The sequence below is a fragment of the Miniopterus natalensis genome, chromosome 2 (genome assembly GCF_054644295.1).
Source record: "Miniopterus natalensis isolate mMinNat1 chromosome 2, mMinNat1.hap1, whole genome shotgun sequence".
NCBI lineage: Eukaryota > Metazoa > Chordata > Mammalia > Chiroptera > Miniopteridae > Miniopterus > Miniopterus natalensis.
The window spans coordinates 119206100-119226329 of NC_142082.1; the positions used below are offsets into that span (position 1 = coordinate 119206100).

General features: G+C 36.5%; 1 protein-coding gene across 1 annotated transcript in view; it reads right to left on the minus strand.

Annotated features, from left to right (window-relative positions):
• ACSS3 (acyl-CoA synthetase short chain family member 3) overlaps positions 1-20230 on the minus strand; it is a 140479-nt gene that overhangs the window by 20555 nt on the left and 99694 nt on the right. Inside the window, exons 10-11 of the mRNA XM_087814519.1 lie at positions 7630-7725; positions 4527-4590 (exon numbers count right to left, since the gene is read on the minus strand). Coding sequence (XP_087670645.1) covers positions 4527-4590; positions 7630-7725 — 160 coding nt within the window. The remainder of the gene's footprint in view (positions 1-4526; positions 4591-7629; positions 7726-20230) is intronic.

The window sequence follows — 20230 nt, forward strand, 5'->3', positions numbered from 1 at the left end:
GCCTGCAGGGCACAGGCCACCGAAACAACAGGCTGCAGACAAGCGGCACTTCCAACAGCAACATCTGGCTCTGGTCAGATAAAATGTACGCCCACCAGAGAGGAAGAGCCAGAGACCCATGGCTTTAGTAACAGCGAGCACTGTGGTACTGAGCAAGGTGAATGCAGTTAAAATTTTCTCTTATGCCCTGCTCTGTGTTGACTCCTAGTTTTACTGACTCCTAGTTTTATTTCTGCAATTTGGAGTTCTGAATGCAATTGCAAGAGCACCTTCCAAAATCCATGAACATTCTATATTCATAGCAATTCAGGTATCATAACCTTCCCACTAAATTAACTGCCTGGAGTAAGTTTCAAAATCAAAGAAATTTTCTAACATCGGTACAGATGTGTAGTTTTCTACTAGGAAGGTTAATCTTATGAATGCAAGTAGTCTACAAAAACTGTAGGATTCATGTTTATTGCACCCTAAAGTACACAGTGGTTTAGAAATCACTAAAATGCCTACCTTCCAGATAAGGAATCCCAGGAGAGCAAAGCTCGGATTTCTAGAAGACCAAGGGGATCAAGAGTTTTTCTCAAAATTACTACATATCACTTTTTTGATGTGGGGATGAGTCATCTTAATATAAGAAACTGAATTATTACATTTAGTTTCATGGAAACTATGGAAATATGGCTGTAGCTGCAGATTTTTAAAAAGCTGCCAGAGATAGTTTTCAATGTTATTTATACTATTTACAACAGATCTTATAGTAAAACAAGAAGCTATATAGCCTTACTTACAAAAAACAAATTTGGGATTAAAACAATGAGTCATTATATTTACTGATTTATTTTAATATAGTTTGAGCCCCATATTTTTCAAATATTCCTTGCAGATTTTTTCCTCTATTCTTTCTAATCATTGTAAGTATTATTAATGAACATAAATAGCATTAGGGAATATTGCTCTTTCAAAGGCTATGCCACTTAAATTATTATACAAAGCATGCCCAGCAGTAGCTTTTGATGCCGGGTCAGTTTTAAGCCCTTCATGGACTGAGTCATTCTTATTACTAGTGGCCTCACCCCTTATCCATGAAAAGAATATAAAATATAGCAATACTCCATATAAACTACAACATTTTCTGAAAAATGAAAAGGTTGTAATTTTGCTTTTGAAATCATTTAACAAGAAGCCACACACATAGTTTACCATTGGTTATTATTTCCCAGCTATCATTGTACATATTCAGGAATCATGAGAAGTGAGAAAGTACAACCTAAAAGTTGTTTGCAAATAAAACAAAAAATTTATGAAGACGGTCAACCCATGAACCAGGAGGTCACGGTTTGATTCCAGGTCAGGGCACATGAAAGGCTGTGGCTGATCCCCACTAGGAAGCAGCAGATCAATGACTGTCTCAGCGATGTTTGTTTCTTTCTCTCCCTCTCCCTTCCTCTCTCTCTAAAATCAATAAAAAACCATATTTAAAAAAATTTATGAAGACTAAATTGACAATGAAGTTGTTACGATGCAAAATTTTATAGATATTTCATTAAACATGTATTCATTTTGATTATACATTTCTCAAATTTAGAATCCTGGATATTTTGTGAACCTCAGACACTATATATAATCCCTAATCAAACACCATTTCAGGTCACCAAGTGGTTTTGGGGCCATGTAGTTGGTCTCTGGAAAGGACTGCTTCCAGATCATAAACCTTCTTTAAAATGCGGTCTACAAACAAAAAAATAAGTAAAAATAAAAATAAAATAAAATGTGGTCTACAGAGAAAGAATGATTATCTTTCAAATTACATGCTGATTTTTTTTTAAATCACAATAATTTTTATTAAGTCAAGGTGTGCTTTTTTGCTTTCACTTAATTCAATTAAGTGTCTATTTATTATGCACTTTTTAAAAAAAAATTATTGGCCATTTTCCATTCTAGAAAAGGCACACCAAATAACTAATGGACTGACACAAACAAGTCTTCTTGATAGATGTTAAATGTGAAAAAAATCTTACAAATACCACAAGCAACCACTGGGGTACAGAGATAATTGTCAGGTCAATGAGTTAGAGTGGAATGGATATTGGACTTGTGGGCTTCAAAAGGAAATCCTTGTTCTCACATATAAAAATGAGTTCCTGAAATAAGGTTCTAAGAACCACCTACCAAAAAAAGAGAGATCTTGGTAATAACTTTTTTTCTGAATATTTTTACCTGACCTTTTAAATATAGTTATATAATATATATATACATATATATATATATATATGCTACATATAGAATAGATAAGATTTTAAAATACCTAGTTTCACTATCAACTTAAGGAAGGAATCAAAGTCTACTGCATGTCATAATATAGTGTATCCTCAAGTAATTTATAACAAAATCTCAAAATCCCAGATCTGAACAATAAAATTTCCTGTTTAGGAATATAGAGGGAGAAAAATCATTCTGAATTGGCAACAACCTAAACCACAGAATGCCTTTTTGGCAGTAGTTGTGTTACTTTCAATTAGTTGAAGTAACACTGATAGCTTTAAGGGAAAAAATATAGTTTCTGTGGGTTATTATTATATTTTATTATTTTTTAACAGATGTGGGGCAAAGCCACCAATAATTAGAGGGCAGAGCACATGAGGGGTTTAAAAATGTGCTGGTATCAAATGCCACCACTGAGATCTTGCAAAAGTTGCTTTGTGAAATAAATGACTCACAGTTAAGAGGTTATATAAAAATATGCTGCTAGAGTGCTTTTAAAGGCTCTCAAAAACCATGTGCCTCCCTAAGCAAGATAAACATCCACTGGCAAATCTTGTTCAGATTAGTTCTTTTGCAAGCCCTCCTGGCAACCCCAACATTTTTTCCCATACAGGTCAAATTTCAATTAGTTCTATGTTATATGGATTCTGATTAAGAAAAATATGACCACAAATAATATACTCAATAGTTAACTTTTCCATTTGCCAAAAAGATGTCTTAAAATTTAAACTTTAAAAAAAAGTAATATAGTGGTTACATATTTACTGATAACAACAGTAGAAATCTGAAGTTTTTAGTAAGAATCTGAAAACAATTGCATCAGAATATGTATCAGCTCTTAGCTTTTTGTAAAGTTACCTAAGAAGTACATTTTTTTAACCTACTATTTTTCATTTAATTTTCACAGAATTTACAATGGTTTAATCTGAGACAATCTTCTACCAATCTGAGAATGTCAAATAATAAAAATTATTTCAAATAAATGGGAAAACAAACCTGTTGTAAGACTTGACATGCTATGTCCTTTATTTATAGCCGCTCATTCTACTTAAACCACATCAGTAAATTCTGCTACTTAAACCATTTGGTGAAAATTCCAAAATCAGAGGCACCACAGCAACCTATGAAGCATGCTGAATTCTGTCAATTATTAAAATGACACATTCGGCCCTGGCTGGATGGCTTGGTTGGTTGGAGCCTCATCTCAGACACCTAAAGGTCTCGGATTTGATTTCCACTCAGGGCACGAACCTACATTGTGAAACAAATCCCCAGTCGGGAGCGTATGGGAGGCAACTGATCCATGTTTCTCTATCACATCAATGTTTCTCTCTCTGTGTCTCTCCCCCTCCCTTCCACTCTCTCTAAAAATGGTTAGTGTAAAAAATATCTTCCGGTGAAGGTTAACAAACAAACAAAAAATGTTAAAAATAAATAAAATGACACATTTTGTGTGTCTCCCAACTTAATCAACTTCTGTTTCAGCTTCCATTGGCATAACATTTTTAAAGTACTGATTTAATCAAAGTAAATTTAAATATTTTCAAATTATAGCACTTTATCAAATGGCAAAACATGTTAGCAATGAATTATACTTGATGAGTCAGGGATTTTATATTATGTTACTCTTTGACTCAGTAACCACACTTTTAGAGATCTATTCAAAACTTATCAGAAAGGGAGAAGAAACAACACAGAAAAGATGTTCAATATAGAACTATTTATAACCATAAATATTAAAAAATGACTAAGAGGCCTAGAATGGGAATAAACATTTTTAGGAAGCAGAGTAAAAGTTAAAAATGCTCATGAAACGGAGTTAAGGAAAAACAGCACTACACAAGAATAAACTGAATTGTTTCAAAAACCTAAAATTCCTGCCAAAAGAAAATACACACACACACACACACACACACATATTACAAAAATAACAGTGTAACAGGGTAGAAGTACATAAACTTTATTTACTTTTTGTATTTTTGGTATTTAAATTACTTTTATCATCTATGAATTACTTGTATAATCAGAAAAACGTTAGTAAAAAGATGCAAGACTTAGCTTTTTAAAAATTGTATCTAAATGTGTTCTACTTCATGGGACTTACATGTATTAATTACAGGAGTTGGCACTGTGTAATCTCAAACAATATACAAACTCATTCTGCAGCCTCCTCACTAGTAATATCCTTCCTTGCAAGCATTTCATTTTCTTAAAATTGTATATCAATTCTTGCTCTTATAAATGGCAATATTGCAAATTTTACTTACTTTACCACAATATTTCCCAAACACCGAGCCTTCAGTTTTTGCATGTTGTCATCCAAAATCATGACTGCAAAACAAAATATAAATATAATAAATAATTATTTTGAATAAAAATGCATGACCTTAAAACTTAAATATTTTCATGTTTTCTATATTCAACACCCAAAACTCTGGCTTAAAAAAGGCATCTCTTAATTCTATGTGGAGCCATAAACATATATAAGCTAAAATGTCTCACACAAAAACGTAAAGACTACATGTTTTTGTTTTCTAATAAGATCATGAATTTTCCTTAGAATCTCTCTTAAATAAAGACATATTTCAAACATGCTAGTAATTTCATAATCTATGTTCATATCCACTTAAACATAGCCTTTCATTCCATCAAAAACATTAAAAATACGTTCAGCTTTCCAAAAATTAAAGGAAACGAAGACAGTTTTAAAATACACCAAAAAAATACTTCAAGCCCTTAAAATAACATATATAAAGACAGGAACCCCAGTTTTCTGATTTAAGGCTTCACATCCACTTACAAGCCTTATAGGTCAATTTAACCTTCCCAAATATTATCCCAGTGCTTTCTGGGTTATGCTGTTAAAATCCTGAAAGATTTTAGGAAATAATGCTTGTATCCATGTTCAGTAACCTTAGTGGGAACTGGAAACAAGGATATATCATCATGTTTTAAGCTTTAATAGATTCTTTATATGGTCTCATCCATCCAGGTTATTTTATTGAAAGAAGCTATGAGAAAAGAAGGACATTATCCCCAGAAAAAAATTAATCACTCCCTTCTTTGTGTGCCCAGAGCACTTTATTTTAAGATTCTATTCTGACAATTATTAGCAAGGTAGCTATCTGTCTCTTACTAGATTGTGAGTTCATTAAGAGTGGAGGCCAAGCCTAATTCATCTTTGTTTCCCCGAATCCCAGTACAGTGGCCAATTTACTATGTGCCCTTGAGCACATTCTATTACCCCTTTAATTCCCTATCTAAAAAGCGAGGGTAACTCCTTTCTGATAGTGCTGGTATAAGAATTACTTGGGAAAAAAATAAAGTGGCCCGCTTGTATAAGGTATCCAGTGAATCTGAAGTTATGCTATACTATAGTGAATGTTTTCCATACACACACACAAATGGTTTTCTTTGCTTTCTCAAGAGTACGTACTGCCTTTTTATTCTAATATTGACTGTTACATTATGCTTCTGAATCTCTGAAAAACCACAAAACATATCAAGATCGCAAGTCATAAAGTCACTATTTCCTTGGCTATAAACACTTTAGTCCTAGTGTTCAACCTATAGTGGCTTTCAGATGACGGGAAACTTCTGTACTGAAATTCCATGAGGCATCAAAGCTTAACTCTTTCTTACAACTGGATATAAAAATGGCCCTGAACTACTGAAAGGGAAACGTGTTCAACACCTCCCACAATCTTCAGCCCCTAAAAACAGCTCAGCACTAAAGCAATCTTTCTGACAAAAGGAGTAGGGATGACAGAACTGTTCAAAGGGAGGATTTTGCTAAAACTGGATTCACCCTCCCATGCCTGGAGATGTCACCTACTTCACAGAATATCTATATCTGCCCTTTAAAAAAATCTTAAATGTTTTTCTATAAATATATCTGCTGGGTTAAATCAAATGACCCACATTCTCTTAACTAGCCACTGTCCTACAGGAAAATACAATGTTTTTATGTTAGAAAAGCAAAAGACAAATCTCTCAATTTTGTAACTTACACGCAAATACAAACTGTGTGTGGGAATCACATTCTGTCCCTCAACGCTGGGTTTTCTCATAAATCTATTAAGCTAAATTGTGTGACCTCATACAAACAACAACTTCTGTGCCTCATTTTCATTGTCTAAAAAATGAATGTATGAGTCTAACTCAGGTCAGTCCACCTGGCTTCTCTGAACTATCAGTAGCATTTCTAGCTTAGACTTGGTGCAGTCATTCTACTGGCAGTAGCCTGTGTTCATGCTTCATTGTGTTACATCACAACACAGCAACCCCACGAAGCATGCTGGATAGGAAACAGGTTTGAAAAGTTGGATGACTTCTATAATTATGCAACTAGGGAATGGAGTCCAAGGGAATTTATTGAACTATTAAAATCACTACCAACAATTTAACAAATACTGAAGGATATGTATCTCATTGTCCTACACCATCAGCGTGGATGAAAAGATTTTTGCTTTTAGAATCCTTAGTCTTTATATTTATTTTCAGCCAAAAGGTTCCAAAGCCTTATCATCACTCCTAAATTTAAAAGTAGCATAATGAAAAAAAACTGCAGCTTTTGTAGCAAAAACAAGCAAACAAAATAAGTAAAACACAGTGGGTTGCATCATCTTTGCGACCTAACCAGCTGTGTTACCTTAGGAAAGTTGTTTAGTCTCTCTGGGCACCATTTAGTTCATCTCTAAAATGGTAATAATATCTCTGAATTAAATATATTTCGGCTTGAAATAAAATAATGTATGCAAAATACTTGGTATGTAGCAGGTTTCATAATATTTTCATATCCATATATTTTTAATTTAAATTTTGTTTCAATTACAGTTTATAGTCAATCTTATTTTTAGTAGTTTGGGATGTACAGCATAGTGGTTAGACAATCACATACTCTACAAAGCGTTCCCCTGATATCTGTAGTACCCACCTGGCACCATCCATAGTTATTAGAATGTTATTGACTATATTCTCTATGCTGCACTTTACGCCCCCATGACTACTTTATAACCAATTTGTACATCTTAATCTCTTTTTCACCCAGTCCCCTAACCCTCCTCCCCCGGCAATTACCAGTCTGTTCTCTGTATCTATCACATCCATATCCTCAACATGCCTTATAAATTATATTATTTTCTTGGTTATGATGTCATTTAGAACATATTCTTAGAAGTCTACAATCTTACTTTTGATCAAATTGGCTAAGAAATATTAAAGCATTCCTTGTTAATACAGGTATTCATTCAATCAAATACTTATTAAGCACCTATCATGGTTCATATGATATGATTCACACTATACACACAAACAAAAAAACAAATTTATTAACCTCAGACATTTTTAAAAACCAGGGTCATTTCTCACCATTGTATCCTGGAACACACTGTCCTGCTTGCCCTGGAGGAGGTGTTTTAGAATTACCTAATCCGATGCATGATGCTGTAATTGGGGATCCGGTCTCTGGAGAAAGAAATATTATTTATCATTTAATGTTTTACTTAAGATCATGATTTCCTCAGTGTGTTCACTGTGCCTCTCCATCAAGTTCATCAGAGAATTTAAATGCATGAGGAATATATCAATAGTGCAAATGCATTGTTTAAAAATGAAAAAGTTCAGTAATTTATGCCATATTGACATTTTTAAAACTTAAGGACACGAACTTCGAATAATAATAGTGCTTCTTTTAGAGAAAAGAAAGGCCTCTCTAGTGTTCCCAGTTGTGAATGGCAGGTATGAAGAATGGAGGATTATATGAGGTTTACAACACGTGTTAAAAACAAAAAGGTCTCTAGGAAAGATGTTCTTAACTCACCTGAAGTTATTTTATCATGGTAAATAACAGCTTTGTGTGAAATATTTCTGTTATTTACAGCTTAGTCCCTGGAATAAGTGAGCCAACAAGTTTGAAAACTATATGAACAATATCATACTCTAATATTTTTAAGAACTACGCTTACCTAAAGACCCTGACACTGGAAGCCGGATTTACCAATTTTTACCAAATTACTTCTCGTCTGTTTTTCCTGGACTTCTAGAAAGCCCAACGCATAGGAAGAAAGATATTTGAGCTATGCTGATTATTTCAGCAAGACCAGAGACTTATCCACAAGTAGCCTGCATTGATTAACAAAACTGTTAAGTTTGTTTTCTCTACTTCCAGTTGTAACAGTCAGAAAAATAGCAACTATTATATAATAACTATAGTTCTGAAAATGATTATTTTTATGAAAGAATGTGTTTATTGTTATTAGTAAACACAAGTTTAAACTTAACAGAACCTTATAAGTATGAGATTTGGTTTTGGGGGGGACAGGATAAGAGGGTATTGGTAATGAAAATTCACAGAACTACTGGATTCACATTACACACATACGTACACACCCAAGGGACTAATTGCCAAACCAATCAGGTCCAAAGTAATCCAAAATATTAAAAACATCTATCTTCCTAAGCACTCAGAATGTATCCCTTCCACTATGGTCTCTACCATAATTTATCACACAGTTTTATATCACTTTAGAATGATGGGAAGAATTTATTACTGTCCTTTACTTTCCAGCATCATTCAGCTTATTATTCACATTTTATGGATGGTGTCTCAGCTGGCATCAATAACAGAAAATGGACTCTTGAACATCCAAACACAGTCCCTAAGTCACAACCCAGTGCTTAAGGTGCTAAGCCATATGGTCACCATTGAGGGGAAGCAGCAAGTACTCTGAGCAGACATTTTTGATATTTAACAAAGAATTCTCAAATATTTTCAGATCATGACAAAAAAATGGGAATGCATTTTGTAAAATGGCATTTCACCAGCCATGCAGTACCCTGGCCAGTTCCCCTCCAGCACACTCAAAGCAGGGAAGGAGATCCACACGTTTAGAAGGGTTAATAGCATTTTTCCCTTTGCCTTTTTTTTTTTTTTTTTAATATATCTTTATTGATTTCAGAGAGAAGAAGGGAGTGGGAGAGAAAAGAGAGATAGAAACATCAATGATGAGAGAGTCACTGACCCTCTGCCTCCTGCAGGCCCCCGACTGGGGGTCGAGCCCGCAACGTGGGCATGTGCCCTGACCAGGAATCGAACCGTGATCTCCTGGATCCTAAGTCAATGCTCAACCGCTGAGCCACTCCCGGCCGGGCTCCCTTTGCCTTATAAGACTGTCTAAGTGCTCATCTCGGCTGTCCTTTAAAACTGACGGGAGAGGCAAGAGCAGCGGCGACGACAGGAATCAACCCTGCAGAGTGAGGTTCTTAAAGGAAAGAACACAGGCAGGGCAAAGGGACCGCAGGAAACAGAAGGTGCTGGGCCACATTAGGAAAGGAAGTAGCCCCTTCAAGATGCTTCTACTCCACCTCCCACCCTGACGGGAAGCAGCTTCTAAAGTAAATCTGCTATTTTAAAAGTAATCTCATCAAGTCCAATTCATCAACAGGGGTACTCCAGTCATGTGAAGTTCAAACTCACTACATTTCTTAACAGCATAAGGCTTCCGAGCAACCAGTCAACAGATGGCTGTAGCCCCTACACATGTACCTTCCAATGGCTCCCGTACCTGCTGCCTAAAAGGAAAGCCAAGAACCACTGTGTCCAAGCTCTAACTGCACCCGCTTCAATTCTTCTTACTGTGGGTTCTTACAAAAGATGTCAGTGCTCTGCTCTTCCTGTAAGATCAGGGAGTGTGGGGAGAGGAAAGGAGACTGAAACCTAGTCTTAAATAAAGACATAAGAAAGGATTAGTGAAGCACTGTCAATACTGACTAGGCTAAGTAAGCTGACAGTATATGTACTTCTCAGATTCTTAAGCATCTTTGTATAGTGATTACATATTTATAATCTTTCAACCTGCAGCTGCTTCGTTATAGTTTATGATTGTAAGACAACTATGAAAAGCATATCTTTTTACATGATAATACTGACTGAATTTTTAAGGGCAGTGAAAAGGATTATCCAGTCAGTCACTTAAAGTATAGAAGATTAGTTTGTATTTTGAACATTAGCAATTCGAGTCTCTCATTGACCTTATTTTGGTATTCACTTAGGGGATTAGAAAAAAGTAACTGTTGGTAGTCACATTCAAAGGATACAATCAGACAAAATGACGGTTCCTAGGACTCTTAAGCATAATAGGTGCCATACTTAGGACAAAAGTAAGATGAGATCGACCGTAACAGTTGTTATAGAAACTTTGGTTTTCTGTCTCCGAATGTCCTGAGGCCCCAAAATTGAACCAGCCATACGCGAGCACGCACACGTGTGCTCACACACTCACGCGCACAAACTGCGTAGCCGCCTGGCTCTCGGGCTGGTGCATGCCCAGGACTCTGCTTAGGGAAAGCCCCTGGCTGCTGCGGCCCTTATCCAACCTCCAAAGGCCTCCCGAAGCCCCACTTGAAATATGTTCTAAAAACCTCTGCTTCACACTGTCCAGGCTACAATGAGCAGGTGAGCAGTTATCTAGGGAGACAGGAAATCCAGACGTGACTCTGTGGTTGGGAAATAGCTACATTAAACAAACCAGAACATCCTCTTTGAAGAAGAGAATAGGGTACTACATTTGGAGAAATCTTTCCAAAGACACCCAGCCTTAGGAACACACAATGCTTAGCAATTTACCAGCACAATTTCTTTAGATAAGAGACAGCCAGGAAGAAGATGGCAGGGAATTAAAGAATGTGAAGGATAAGCTACCTTGGCACATTTGTATTCATGCTGCATTAGAAGCTAATACAGATTTTACTTTTTTGTATGTGTCTTTACTGCCTCACTCTACCTTATTGCATTAGTGAGTTGTTACCTAAATGAATTTTCCATAACACTTGTCACTCCAAAGAAAGGAAAGAGAACAAATATACATTATATTTTCAAATATAAACTATGCTGTACATGATGCTAATTTTTGTGTATATATAAATATACTGAGACCTAACTTAGAAAGCCATTTGCCCCGGTTTGCATAGTTCTTTCAGAGAAAAAGGAGAATGGAAGAGACGAGTGGACTTCCTGAGGTTCTCAGGTAGAGTAAAGAGAATTAGAAGGGAAGAGAAATGACCGAGACTGTGTCTCAGAGGAAGAAAAATCCTTGTGACAGAGAGTGAGCCCAGTCTCTCACGTTTGCAAATGGAAGTGATGGTGATACATATCACTTATTAGCAAATATTTATTGAGCAACTATTATAGGTTAGGTGCTGTCATTAGACCTGCGGATATAACAACAAACAAAAGTGACCATAATCCCTACTCTCGGGGAGCTTACATTCTAGTTTGAGACAAACAACAAAAAACATACAAAAGTAAAACATATGTCATGTTAAAGAGTGATAAGCATTAAGAATATAAAGAAAGCTTAGACAGGGTAGGAGATGTAATGGAAAGAGACTGAAATTTCTATTGGATGGCCAGGAAAGACTTCCCTGAGAAGATGACATTTGAGTAAAGACCTAAAAAACAATGAGGACAAGTGTCATTTACATATCTAGGGCCAAAGAATCCAAGAGGAAGGGACCACAGGTGCCAAGGTCTTGAGATAGGTTTATTCCTAGAGGGTCTGAGGAGCAGTAAGGCAGCCAGTGTGAAGGAGGCAGAATAAATGAGGAAATTAATAGGAAAGAAGCTCAGAGAGGTAATGAGGAAACAGATCATGAAAAACTACTTCAAAGTCCTTGTAAGACTTTAAGCTTTAAGTCTGGGTGATGCTGCAAGCTAATGAGGGCTTCTGAACACAGAAGCTAATAAATCACAATGCAAATAAGATCTACTTAAACATTCACACATCCTTTAGGTTCTATGACCAAGCTTATTTTATTTGGGGTTTTGAGAGAGATGTATGGGAAGAAATGCATGGACAGACATAAGCTATAATAGAATATTTGGTAAATGGTAGAGATTCCTTTGGCTTCCTCAACATCAGGAACCAATTCACATGAGAATTCACTAGACTTACAGGAGTATTCAGCCCACTCAAACCAAAGATGATCACTTTTGCTATATGTGTTAGTGTGTACATAAATCAATACAACATTTCTGAATGGCAATTTGGCAATTATAAAAATTGTTAAAAATGCACATACCCTTTAACCCAGTTGTTCCACTTAAGGAATATATACAAGGAAACATTTGTAGGAGTTTGCAAATATTAAGCATCAAAGACATTAATCACAGTACTATTTATATTAAAGTTTAGGAGATTGTCCAAAAATATGGAATATTCCATGTTGAGTAGTAATGCAAAGCCATTCAAACACCATAAAAAATTTCTGATTAGAAATAATTTTCATAAAATATTGTTCAGAAAATTTGTAAAACAGAACAGCCAATATAATCCTTTTTATGTAAATAATATATAATGAGCAAAAATAAACATCTGGGCAAGACACACATTAACATTTTAACATAAGTTACTTCTGAATGGTGAGCAAAAGGGATAGTATATTAAAGAATCCAAAAGCTACATCCATAGCATTGGCAATCTGGCCACGGCGGGGATTAAAGAGGCTGCAATTTGTTTGATGATCCTCCTAACACACGGGACCCATGTCCTCCCTATTTTAATTTGGGTCACCTTTTGATGGATCAGACTAATAGAAAAGAACAGAAGTGATGCCTTGTTTCCAGGCACAGGCCTTCAGAATTTCAGAACACTGCTTCTGGAACCTCTGAGCCTAATGTAAGATGCCCCCCTACTCTGAATCCTCCAAGATAAAATTGCCACTGGCAGGGATTTCGGTCAACAATTCTCCCTGAGTCCAGCCCTCCAGCCATTCCCGGGCAGGACAGTGAAGCCGTCTTGGACCCATCAGCCCAGACCACTCATCACTAAGCATGTCTGAGTTGTCTCAACTATAGTACCCTGAGCACAAAATTGTGGGCTGATATCTGCCCCTCACCCTGATACACAAAACCATGAGATATGGTGGTTGTTTTAAGCCACTAGGTTTCGGAATATATTTTTTTTTACACAGTAATAGATACTTGGAATATTCACCATGAAAAATATTACAAAATCTTTCAAAAAAGAATTAGTGGGATTCTCAAAAAGCATTGTGCATGTAATTATACAAAAACACTCTCTCAGCCTATAGATGAAATCAGATTTTTCCTGTGTGCTTGAAAATCATTTGTATCATCAGGACCAAACACAGCCCAGTCCAAGGCATTTTATGCTCAGGAAATGTTTGCTGACAAGTAAATACTTAATGTATTTTTTACATGATTTTATGCTCCAGTTCCCATTATTGAGATCAGGGTTCTTTAAAATAAAAAATAGCAAATCAAGGAATGAACCAGAGAGCAGAAGAAACAGAGGACTCAGGGAAAAAGGAAAATAGTGTCTGTTACTGTTATACTTCTGTTGCAATCTTTTCTTATTCCAAGAATGATATCCAAAGGTCAGTCCTTCAATAAATATTCATGAAATATATTCTACTTACTGAAGGTGGGGTTTTGTTTTGTTTTTGGGGGGGTAAGGGAGTGTCCAGGGTGAAAAGATATGGCAAACAGAAATAGCAGCTTGTTCAAAGTTAGCAAAGTTAGACCATCAAGGGGTGATTGCAAGTTATCAATGGAGCAAAGTGCGGGGCGGGGGGAGACCCGAAGAGCGATAAGAAGAGACTAGTGAGAGATGAGCAGAAGCAGATCCTGACGTGCCTTCTGGGCAATGTTAAGGAAACTGGATAAAATTCCAGGAGCAAAGGGAAACACGGGGGGGGGGGGGGGGGGGGGGGCAGCAGAGGCAGTTCACACAGAATTGCACTTTAGAAAAAAATTCTTCAGTTGCAAAGTGGAGCACTGAGCTAAGGACCCCAGCCCAGAGCAGGAAATCAGTTAGATGCTGGTGTTCCCATGCAGAGGAGCGGCAGGGGAAGATGAGACTAAATGTGAGTCACTCGGAATCTGAAGGTCTTGGAGGTGGTTTGGGTGTGGGGAAGGAGCCCCAGGTTTTGACAAACAAGAATTAACACAGAAAAAAGAGCAGATGTGTGTGAGGGCGAAAAAGAAGAGCTCAGTAGCAGGCTCACAAGTCCAGTTCTGTAGATAAGAGCTCCTGCTGCATCTGGAAACCTGCCCCCACCGTGGTTCTAGAAACACTACATTTAAGCACTATGGACTGAGAGCTTAAGCCCTAGAAATAAATCAATTCAGCAACCTAGTACCACTGAGTCATATTAATCACAGCATCATGATGGGCATAGAAGCAATTTGTAAAAAAAAACAAAAAAAACCCATTCTCTCCACCTCTGAATCTATACAGTGAGCCATCAATAACTTGAATGGTGGTAGTGGAATGAAAGCAGAAAAATGAGATGTACCAGTGAAAGATAATCGATTTAATCTTTGTGTTCACGAGATGGTACGATTACAGTTTAAAATACTTAATTCAAAGCAGCCTACCTTTTCCTGCTGGAAGCAGACCATTAATTCAGACTGTGAGAAACTGGTCTTATCCTACTCCCTCACGAGCACACTGCCTCTGACCGTGGAGAAACCCATAAATAACCTGCAGTTGAATTAGATAAGAATACTGAGCTAATGAAGGCATAAGATAAGACATACGGAGAGAGAACTCTGGACAACACAGAACGACGAGGGTGCTGCTTCCAACCTTAACCAGCTAGCTGACTTTGGGAAATTTATCTATGATTAATTTTTCTCATCTATAAATTGAGGTCTTACGTTCCAAGTTTTCTCGAGTCTGGATTATTGACAGGCCAGGATGCTAAAATGGCCTTCACATTCATGCAGGGTTATTCATAGGGAGAAAAGGAAAGGAAAAATATTTATTGAGTGTCACTGTACACCAGGAACTCGGATGCACTGTTCGTACATATTTCACTTCATGTCAAGCTTTTTACTGTGACAGAGCCTGAGCAGACCAAGGACTTGCCTGTGGCTACAGAGTAAGTGGTTGAACCAGGATTTAAACACAATCCTATTAGGATTTCGCATCACGTTATACTACTTTTTCACTTTTTCAAGAATAGTCATGTGCTGTTTTCTAAATAAGAACAGCAAAAGAGAAATTGGGAATTATTTTGTGGGGCCAATAGACCCGCAGTGCAGGAGTTTATATACAATGGGAGGAAATAAGATTTTCAGACAGTAAGGTTTGTCAAGGAGGGGTTTAGGAACGTTTCTTCTTAATAAAGATCTACAAAAACATGACATATTTTCACCTTTCTATAGTGGATTAAGTGTGATTCTTGCCAAGGGCAGGAAAATTAGAATAGATGATATTTCAAAGACCAAACCAACTTTATATTATTAATCAATCTCCCAGTGTTTAGTCTCTTGTCAAAATATTATCTGACATAATGAGCACAAATAGAGATTCTTAAAAGCAATTATACCAATCCTAACCACTTCATGTATAGTAATCACATTTGAAAAATACCTGACTTGAAGTTATTTCTACATTGTAATACTATATAGATGGAAGTGTCTGATTCAATGACCACTATTTGACTCTGGGAATTATTTTCAGATGGATTAATAATTTGTAAACAATTATTCACTTTCCAAAAGAGAAAGCCTCATCAAGCCTGCCTTACATTTGACAAAAGATTATTCCTTCTACAAACCAAATTCACACAGCTTACATCTATGCTCCTGCTTCTCAAATTATCAGTAAAAATTACCTACTTTGAAGTAAAAAAGACAGCTCTAAATGAAAAAAAAAAAAGTGGTTGCCAGGCAACAAAGACGACATCAGGTCTTTTTTCTCTCTTACCCAGATGGGTACTGTCAGCATCGCTAGCTGAACACTGCTGAGATGACACTGTGTCTATATAACTGTTTTTTCCTCAATCACAACTTCTCATGCTAAACTATATAAATTTTATTTTCCATGAATGAAAAAAGAGATACATTTATTTTTGGCCATTACATTGAGAAAAGGAAAAATGCAGCGGTGATTCATTCATATTACTAAAAACTCTGCATTCTGCTATTAGAAAGCAGAGTAAAGTATATCCCAAACACTCCAGTTCATGGGGCAATGGCATTGCCAGTCCAGTCCAACCCAGCCCTTTGAGTTCCACAGTGTGCATTTCAAGAGTCTAGCTCAGCCTATCATCTTTGAAAATACAGACATATACTTTAATAAAAACCTATCACCATAGCCCAAATTTGATGGACTCAAAAATTAAGTAAAACCCAGAAGCAAGAATGAAAAAGACTTGAAAAGTGAAACCTAGGAAGGTAGCATTTGGTTGTACAAGAAATATTTTACTCCAAGATCTGCTGCCAGAGGAACATTTGCTAGTGACTATTAGCCCCTAAGCCACAGAGAAAAGATTTTAAGTCATTAAAGATAAGAGTATGCAAGGTAAAGTCATCAAGATGTTTTCCTCATTGTCTTGTCAGTCATATAGACCTCTGACGTGGTCGTCCTAGGAAGGCATTTTGCAGGAAAATATACAGGACTTTGCAAGGTGCACAAGCTAAGTATGTATATGTTAGAAGAAAGTCTCATAGCTAGCACAGAGTTGTAAAATGTTTTCGAAAAGGCAGACATGACAAGTGTCATAAAGCTTCTGGTGTTGAATTTCAAGGATGAAGAAAATTCCCTATTATAGGCTAAACTTAGAGCTACAGACTGACAGGTTGAAACCTTTCTGCAATAAGTATATCAACCCAGGTGCACAAAAGTGGAATGTCAGAGAATGCAAGGACAACAAAGGAAAATTCAGGAGAGAAAAAAAGTGGCTTACATTTTGATTCCCTAGCTATCAAATCTTCCAATCCTGGCGAAGTGTTCACCATGAGCCTGCTTAGGAGGAATGAGGTAGTGCTATATTTGAGCCTGTGCCATTTCCTACAGAGATCTCTGTATAGGATAATTATTATCAAACTCTAGTTACTTATTCCATTTTGTGGTTTTGATTCTTGTAAATAAAATGCATTGCTGTCTCTTCAAAACTCCTGCGCTAATGGATCTTTCCAGACAAGCCAAGGATGGGGACTACCTGAGCCAGCCTAACCAATTTTGAGTTTGCAGCTATTGTCCCAGTCGTCCTTTCGCAGGAAATAGATCTTGCCAAAATGCAAAAATAAGGATGATCACGTCAAGTAATCTTGACGCATTTTAATAACATGGTATTAGGATGTGTGTGTTTTTAGGATCAATGGTTCTGATTTAAAACGGGCATGATTGAATTTGCTGGAGCCTTTGGGTCCACTTTAATATAAACCCAGAATTATCAGAGTCCTCCTCAGAGGAGGAAAGTTGAACCTATATACAGAATATAGTTACTTCAGAACTAGCAATTGCAATTAAAACTGCAGCAGTTCAATCAAACAGGGAGAGAAATACTGTGATTATTCCAAGATACGAGAACTCAGCAAAGAAAGCTCAAGGCAGATGAAGTAAGATCAATAACCGCAATCGTCACCAATGTCTCAATCTATTAGGTGACCGTTGTCTCATTGAAATCCCTCCATGGGGTTTTAAAAAGCTCTGTGAAGAAGTCTAGTCCTCCAGTGAAGTGACAGAAACGAAACAGGTAAACCAAGGACAAAACCAGCCAGCGCTGCTCAAGCTGGTGGTCACGGCATTTACTTCATCGCCACCTGGGCATAAGGACACTTGAAAGGCTTTCACTGTAAGCTCTGTATCTTCTCATGGGAAACACACAGATATGTCCTGCGGGCAGGTAGAAAGAATCACCTATTCTTTTTATCTAAACCATTTACCAAGTTGTACCTTATAAATATTGAATATTCCAACTTTGTAGCTGTTTCTTTGATTAACTAACTAATAGCAAGTGAGCAAATAAAGTGTTTTTACCTAGGATTAAATAACCTTAAAATGTGGGAAGTCACATTTGTTACAAGTGTTTCAAACCAGCACCATGTCATAGGAAGGAAGGAAGGAAGGAAGGAAGGAAGGAAGGAAGGAAGGAAGGGAGGGAGGGAGGGAGGGAGGGAGGGAGGGAGGGAGGGAGGGAGGGAGGGAGGGAGGGAGGGAGGGGAAGCCTCACTTAAAGGAATAAATCCTAATATGTTTTGGGTTTTAGTAGTTAGCCTCTGAAATTTGATTCTTTTTTGTACTTGGTCATTTAGTCTTAAGAAAAACAATTCCTTTATAGTCATCTTAACTAAGGGGAAAAAAATCTTTTGAAGGACACTGTGTGCTGAACTGACAGTTTTGCCTTTCTAAAATTGTGCTTCCTGTCTGATTTGTAGAAAAGCTGCTTTTAGTACTAAAAATGATCGATGACAGTACAGGGTATACCTGAAGATAATGACGTTCTGTCTGTTTACTTTTTGCCATATGAATTTCCATATCTTGATGGAACTATTGTCTGTTCTCTTAATTTTCCCATTTTAAATTATGATTTTAGCATCTCTGCTTCTCTATCTTTATGTAAAAGATGAAATGAAAGATTCATTCAATAATCCAGATGCTTTAATCACCTTATCTCTAAGTTACTATGAAGATTAAACACTTGGGTGAGTGACAACAATTCATCTTTTATCCAGATTTATGAATCAAATAGACAGAACCCACCTCTCTACACTTAGCAGAACCAATTTCCTTCCTGAGAGCACTAAATGTTTACATCACTACAATCCAAAACAAGGGCTTAATGTTTCAGAAGTGCTGAACAGAGACGATTCTTTAGTAAAAAGCTTTTATGAAGAATTGATCTGCTCTTGAATTTTCCATAGACTAGTTCTCAATTTAGAATCTTAGATATTCAAATCAGATACCAAAGTTGATGTTAATGGGCCAAAAGAGAATGCTAGTCACTGGAAATGTGTTGCTGCTAATACAAATTTCACATGTGTAACAAAACCTACACTGTAATAAAATGGATTGACTGTGATGTGCCTTCTTATAACCCAAGTCACAGGAACTAATCAATTTTTATTCATACATCTTAGATACTTAACATATCCCTTACTAATTCCAATTGCACAGCACAGTTTCTAAAAAGTTCATGTGTATACACATATTAATGTAATCAGAGAGCAAATTCATAAATTATACATTGTATGGAAGGCTCATAAAAGTATGCTATTAAAAAATCAATTTCTAAGTCAATAACAAGATAGAGACCTTGTAAAAAAACTTGAAATTTGAAATATAGGAAAGTATTCCTTTGGGAAAAGCTTAACTTTCCCTCAACTGTTATCCAATTTTGACTGGAATACCTCCTGGGGAAGCGTTCCACCATCTACCTGATATGTAAAACATTAGGAAATTCATGAATGTGTTAGAAAAATGGAATTTTTCTTTCTTTTTCCTAAGAGTTAAGAGTAATACGCAAAGTATTTGTCTTTTCATCCTGATGATTTAACATTAAATTGATGTCACATTAGGATAAATTTGATATCACCTTAGGAAATGTGAATGGTTGCAAATGGTAAACTTCAGTATCACTCTACAATTATTTACCGCAACATACAACTTTGAAAGTAATTATTTTTTTTAGTGAAAATGAATAAAGATTCTAATTAGATTTAATTAGTAGCTGACATCTACATCACCTCAGATGAATTCCTTTTATAAACTACAAAACTACCTAGCTAGCTAGCAAGCTACCTACCTACCTATCCATATGCATGTATTTGTGAGTTTTAATTGGACACAATGTCAAATGCTGTAACAGTTGAATGGGGGCGGGGGAATGGAAAGAATCAGTCATTGTTAGCAGAAATCCACTCTGTTTTCCACAGTAATGAGCAGTCATTCAAATCTGATTAAAGTGACAGCACACTGACATAATGTGGCTATTAATTCCCTTTGAACAATACATTAAAGAAAAATCTCGAATTCACATGAAACTCAGTACCCACCAGGGATGTCACATGCTTGTTTCTCAGGCTTCAGTGAGCTTTTCTGTACACCTGAACGCACTAGCCACATATATCTGCACAGGCTGTTATATACAAATATATCAATAAAAAGTAAAAGAATTATAATTATATTAACATGTTGCTTTCCTTCAACAAGCATTG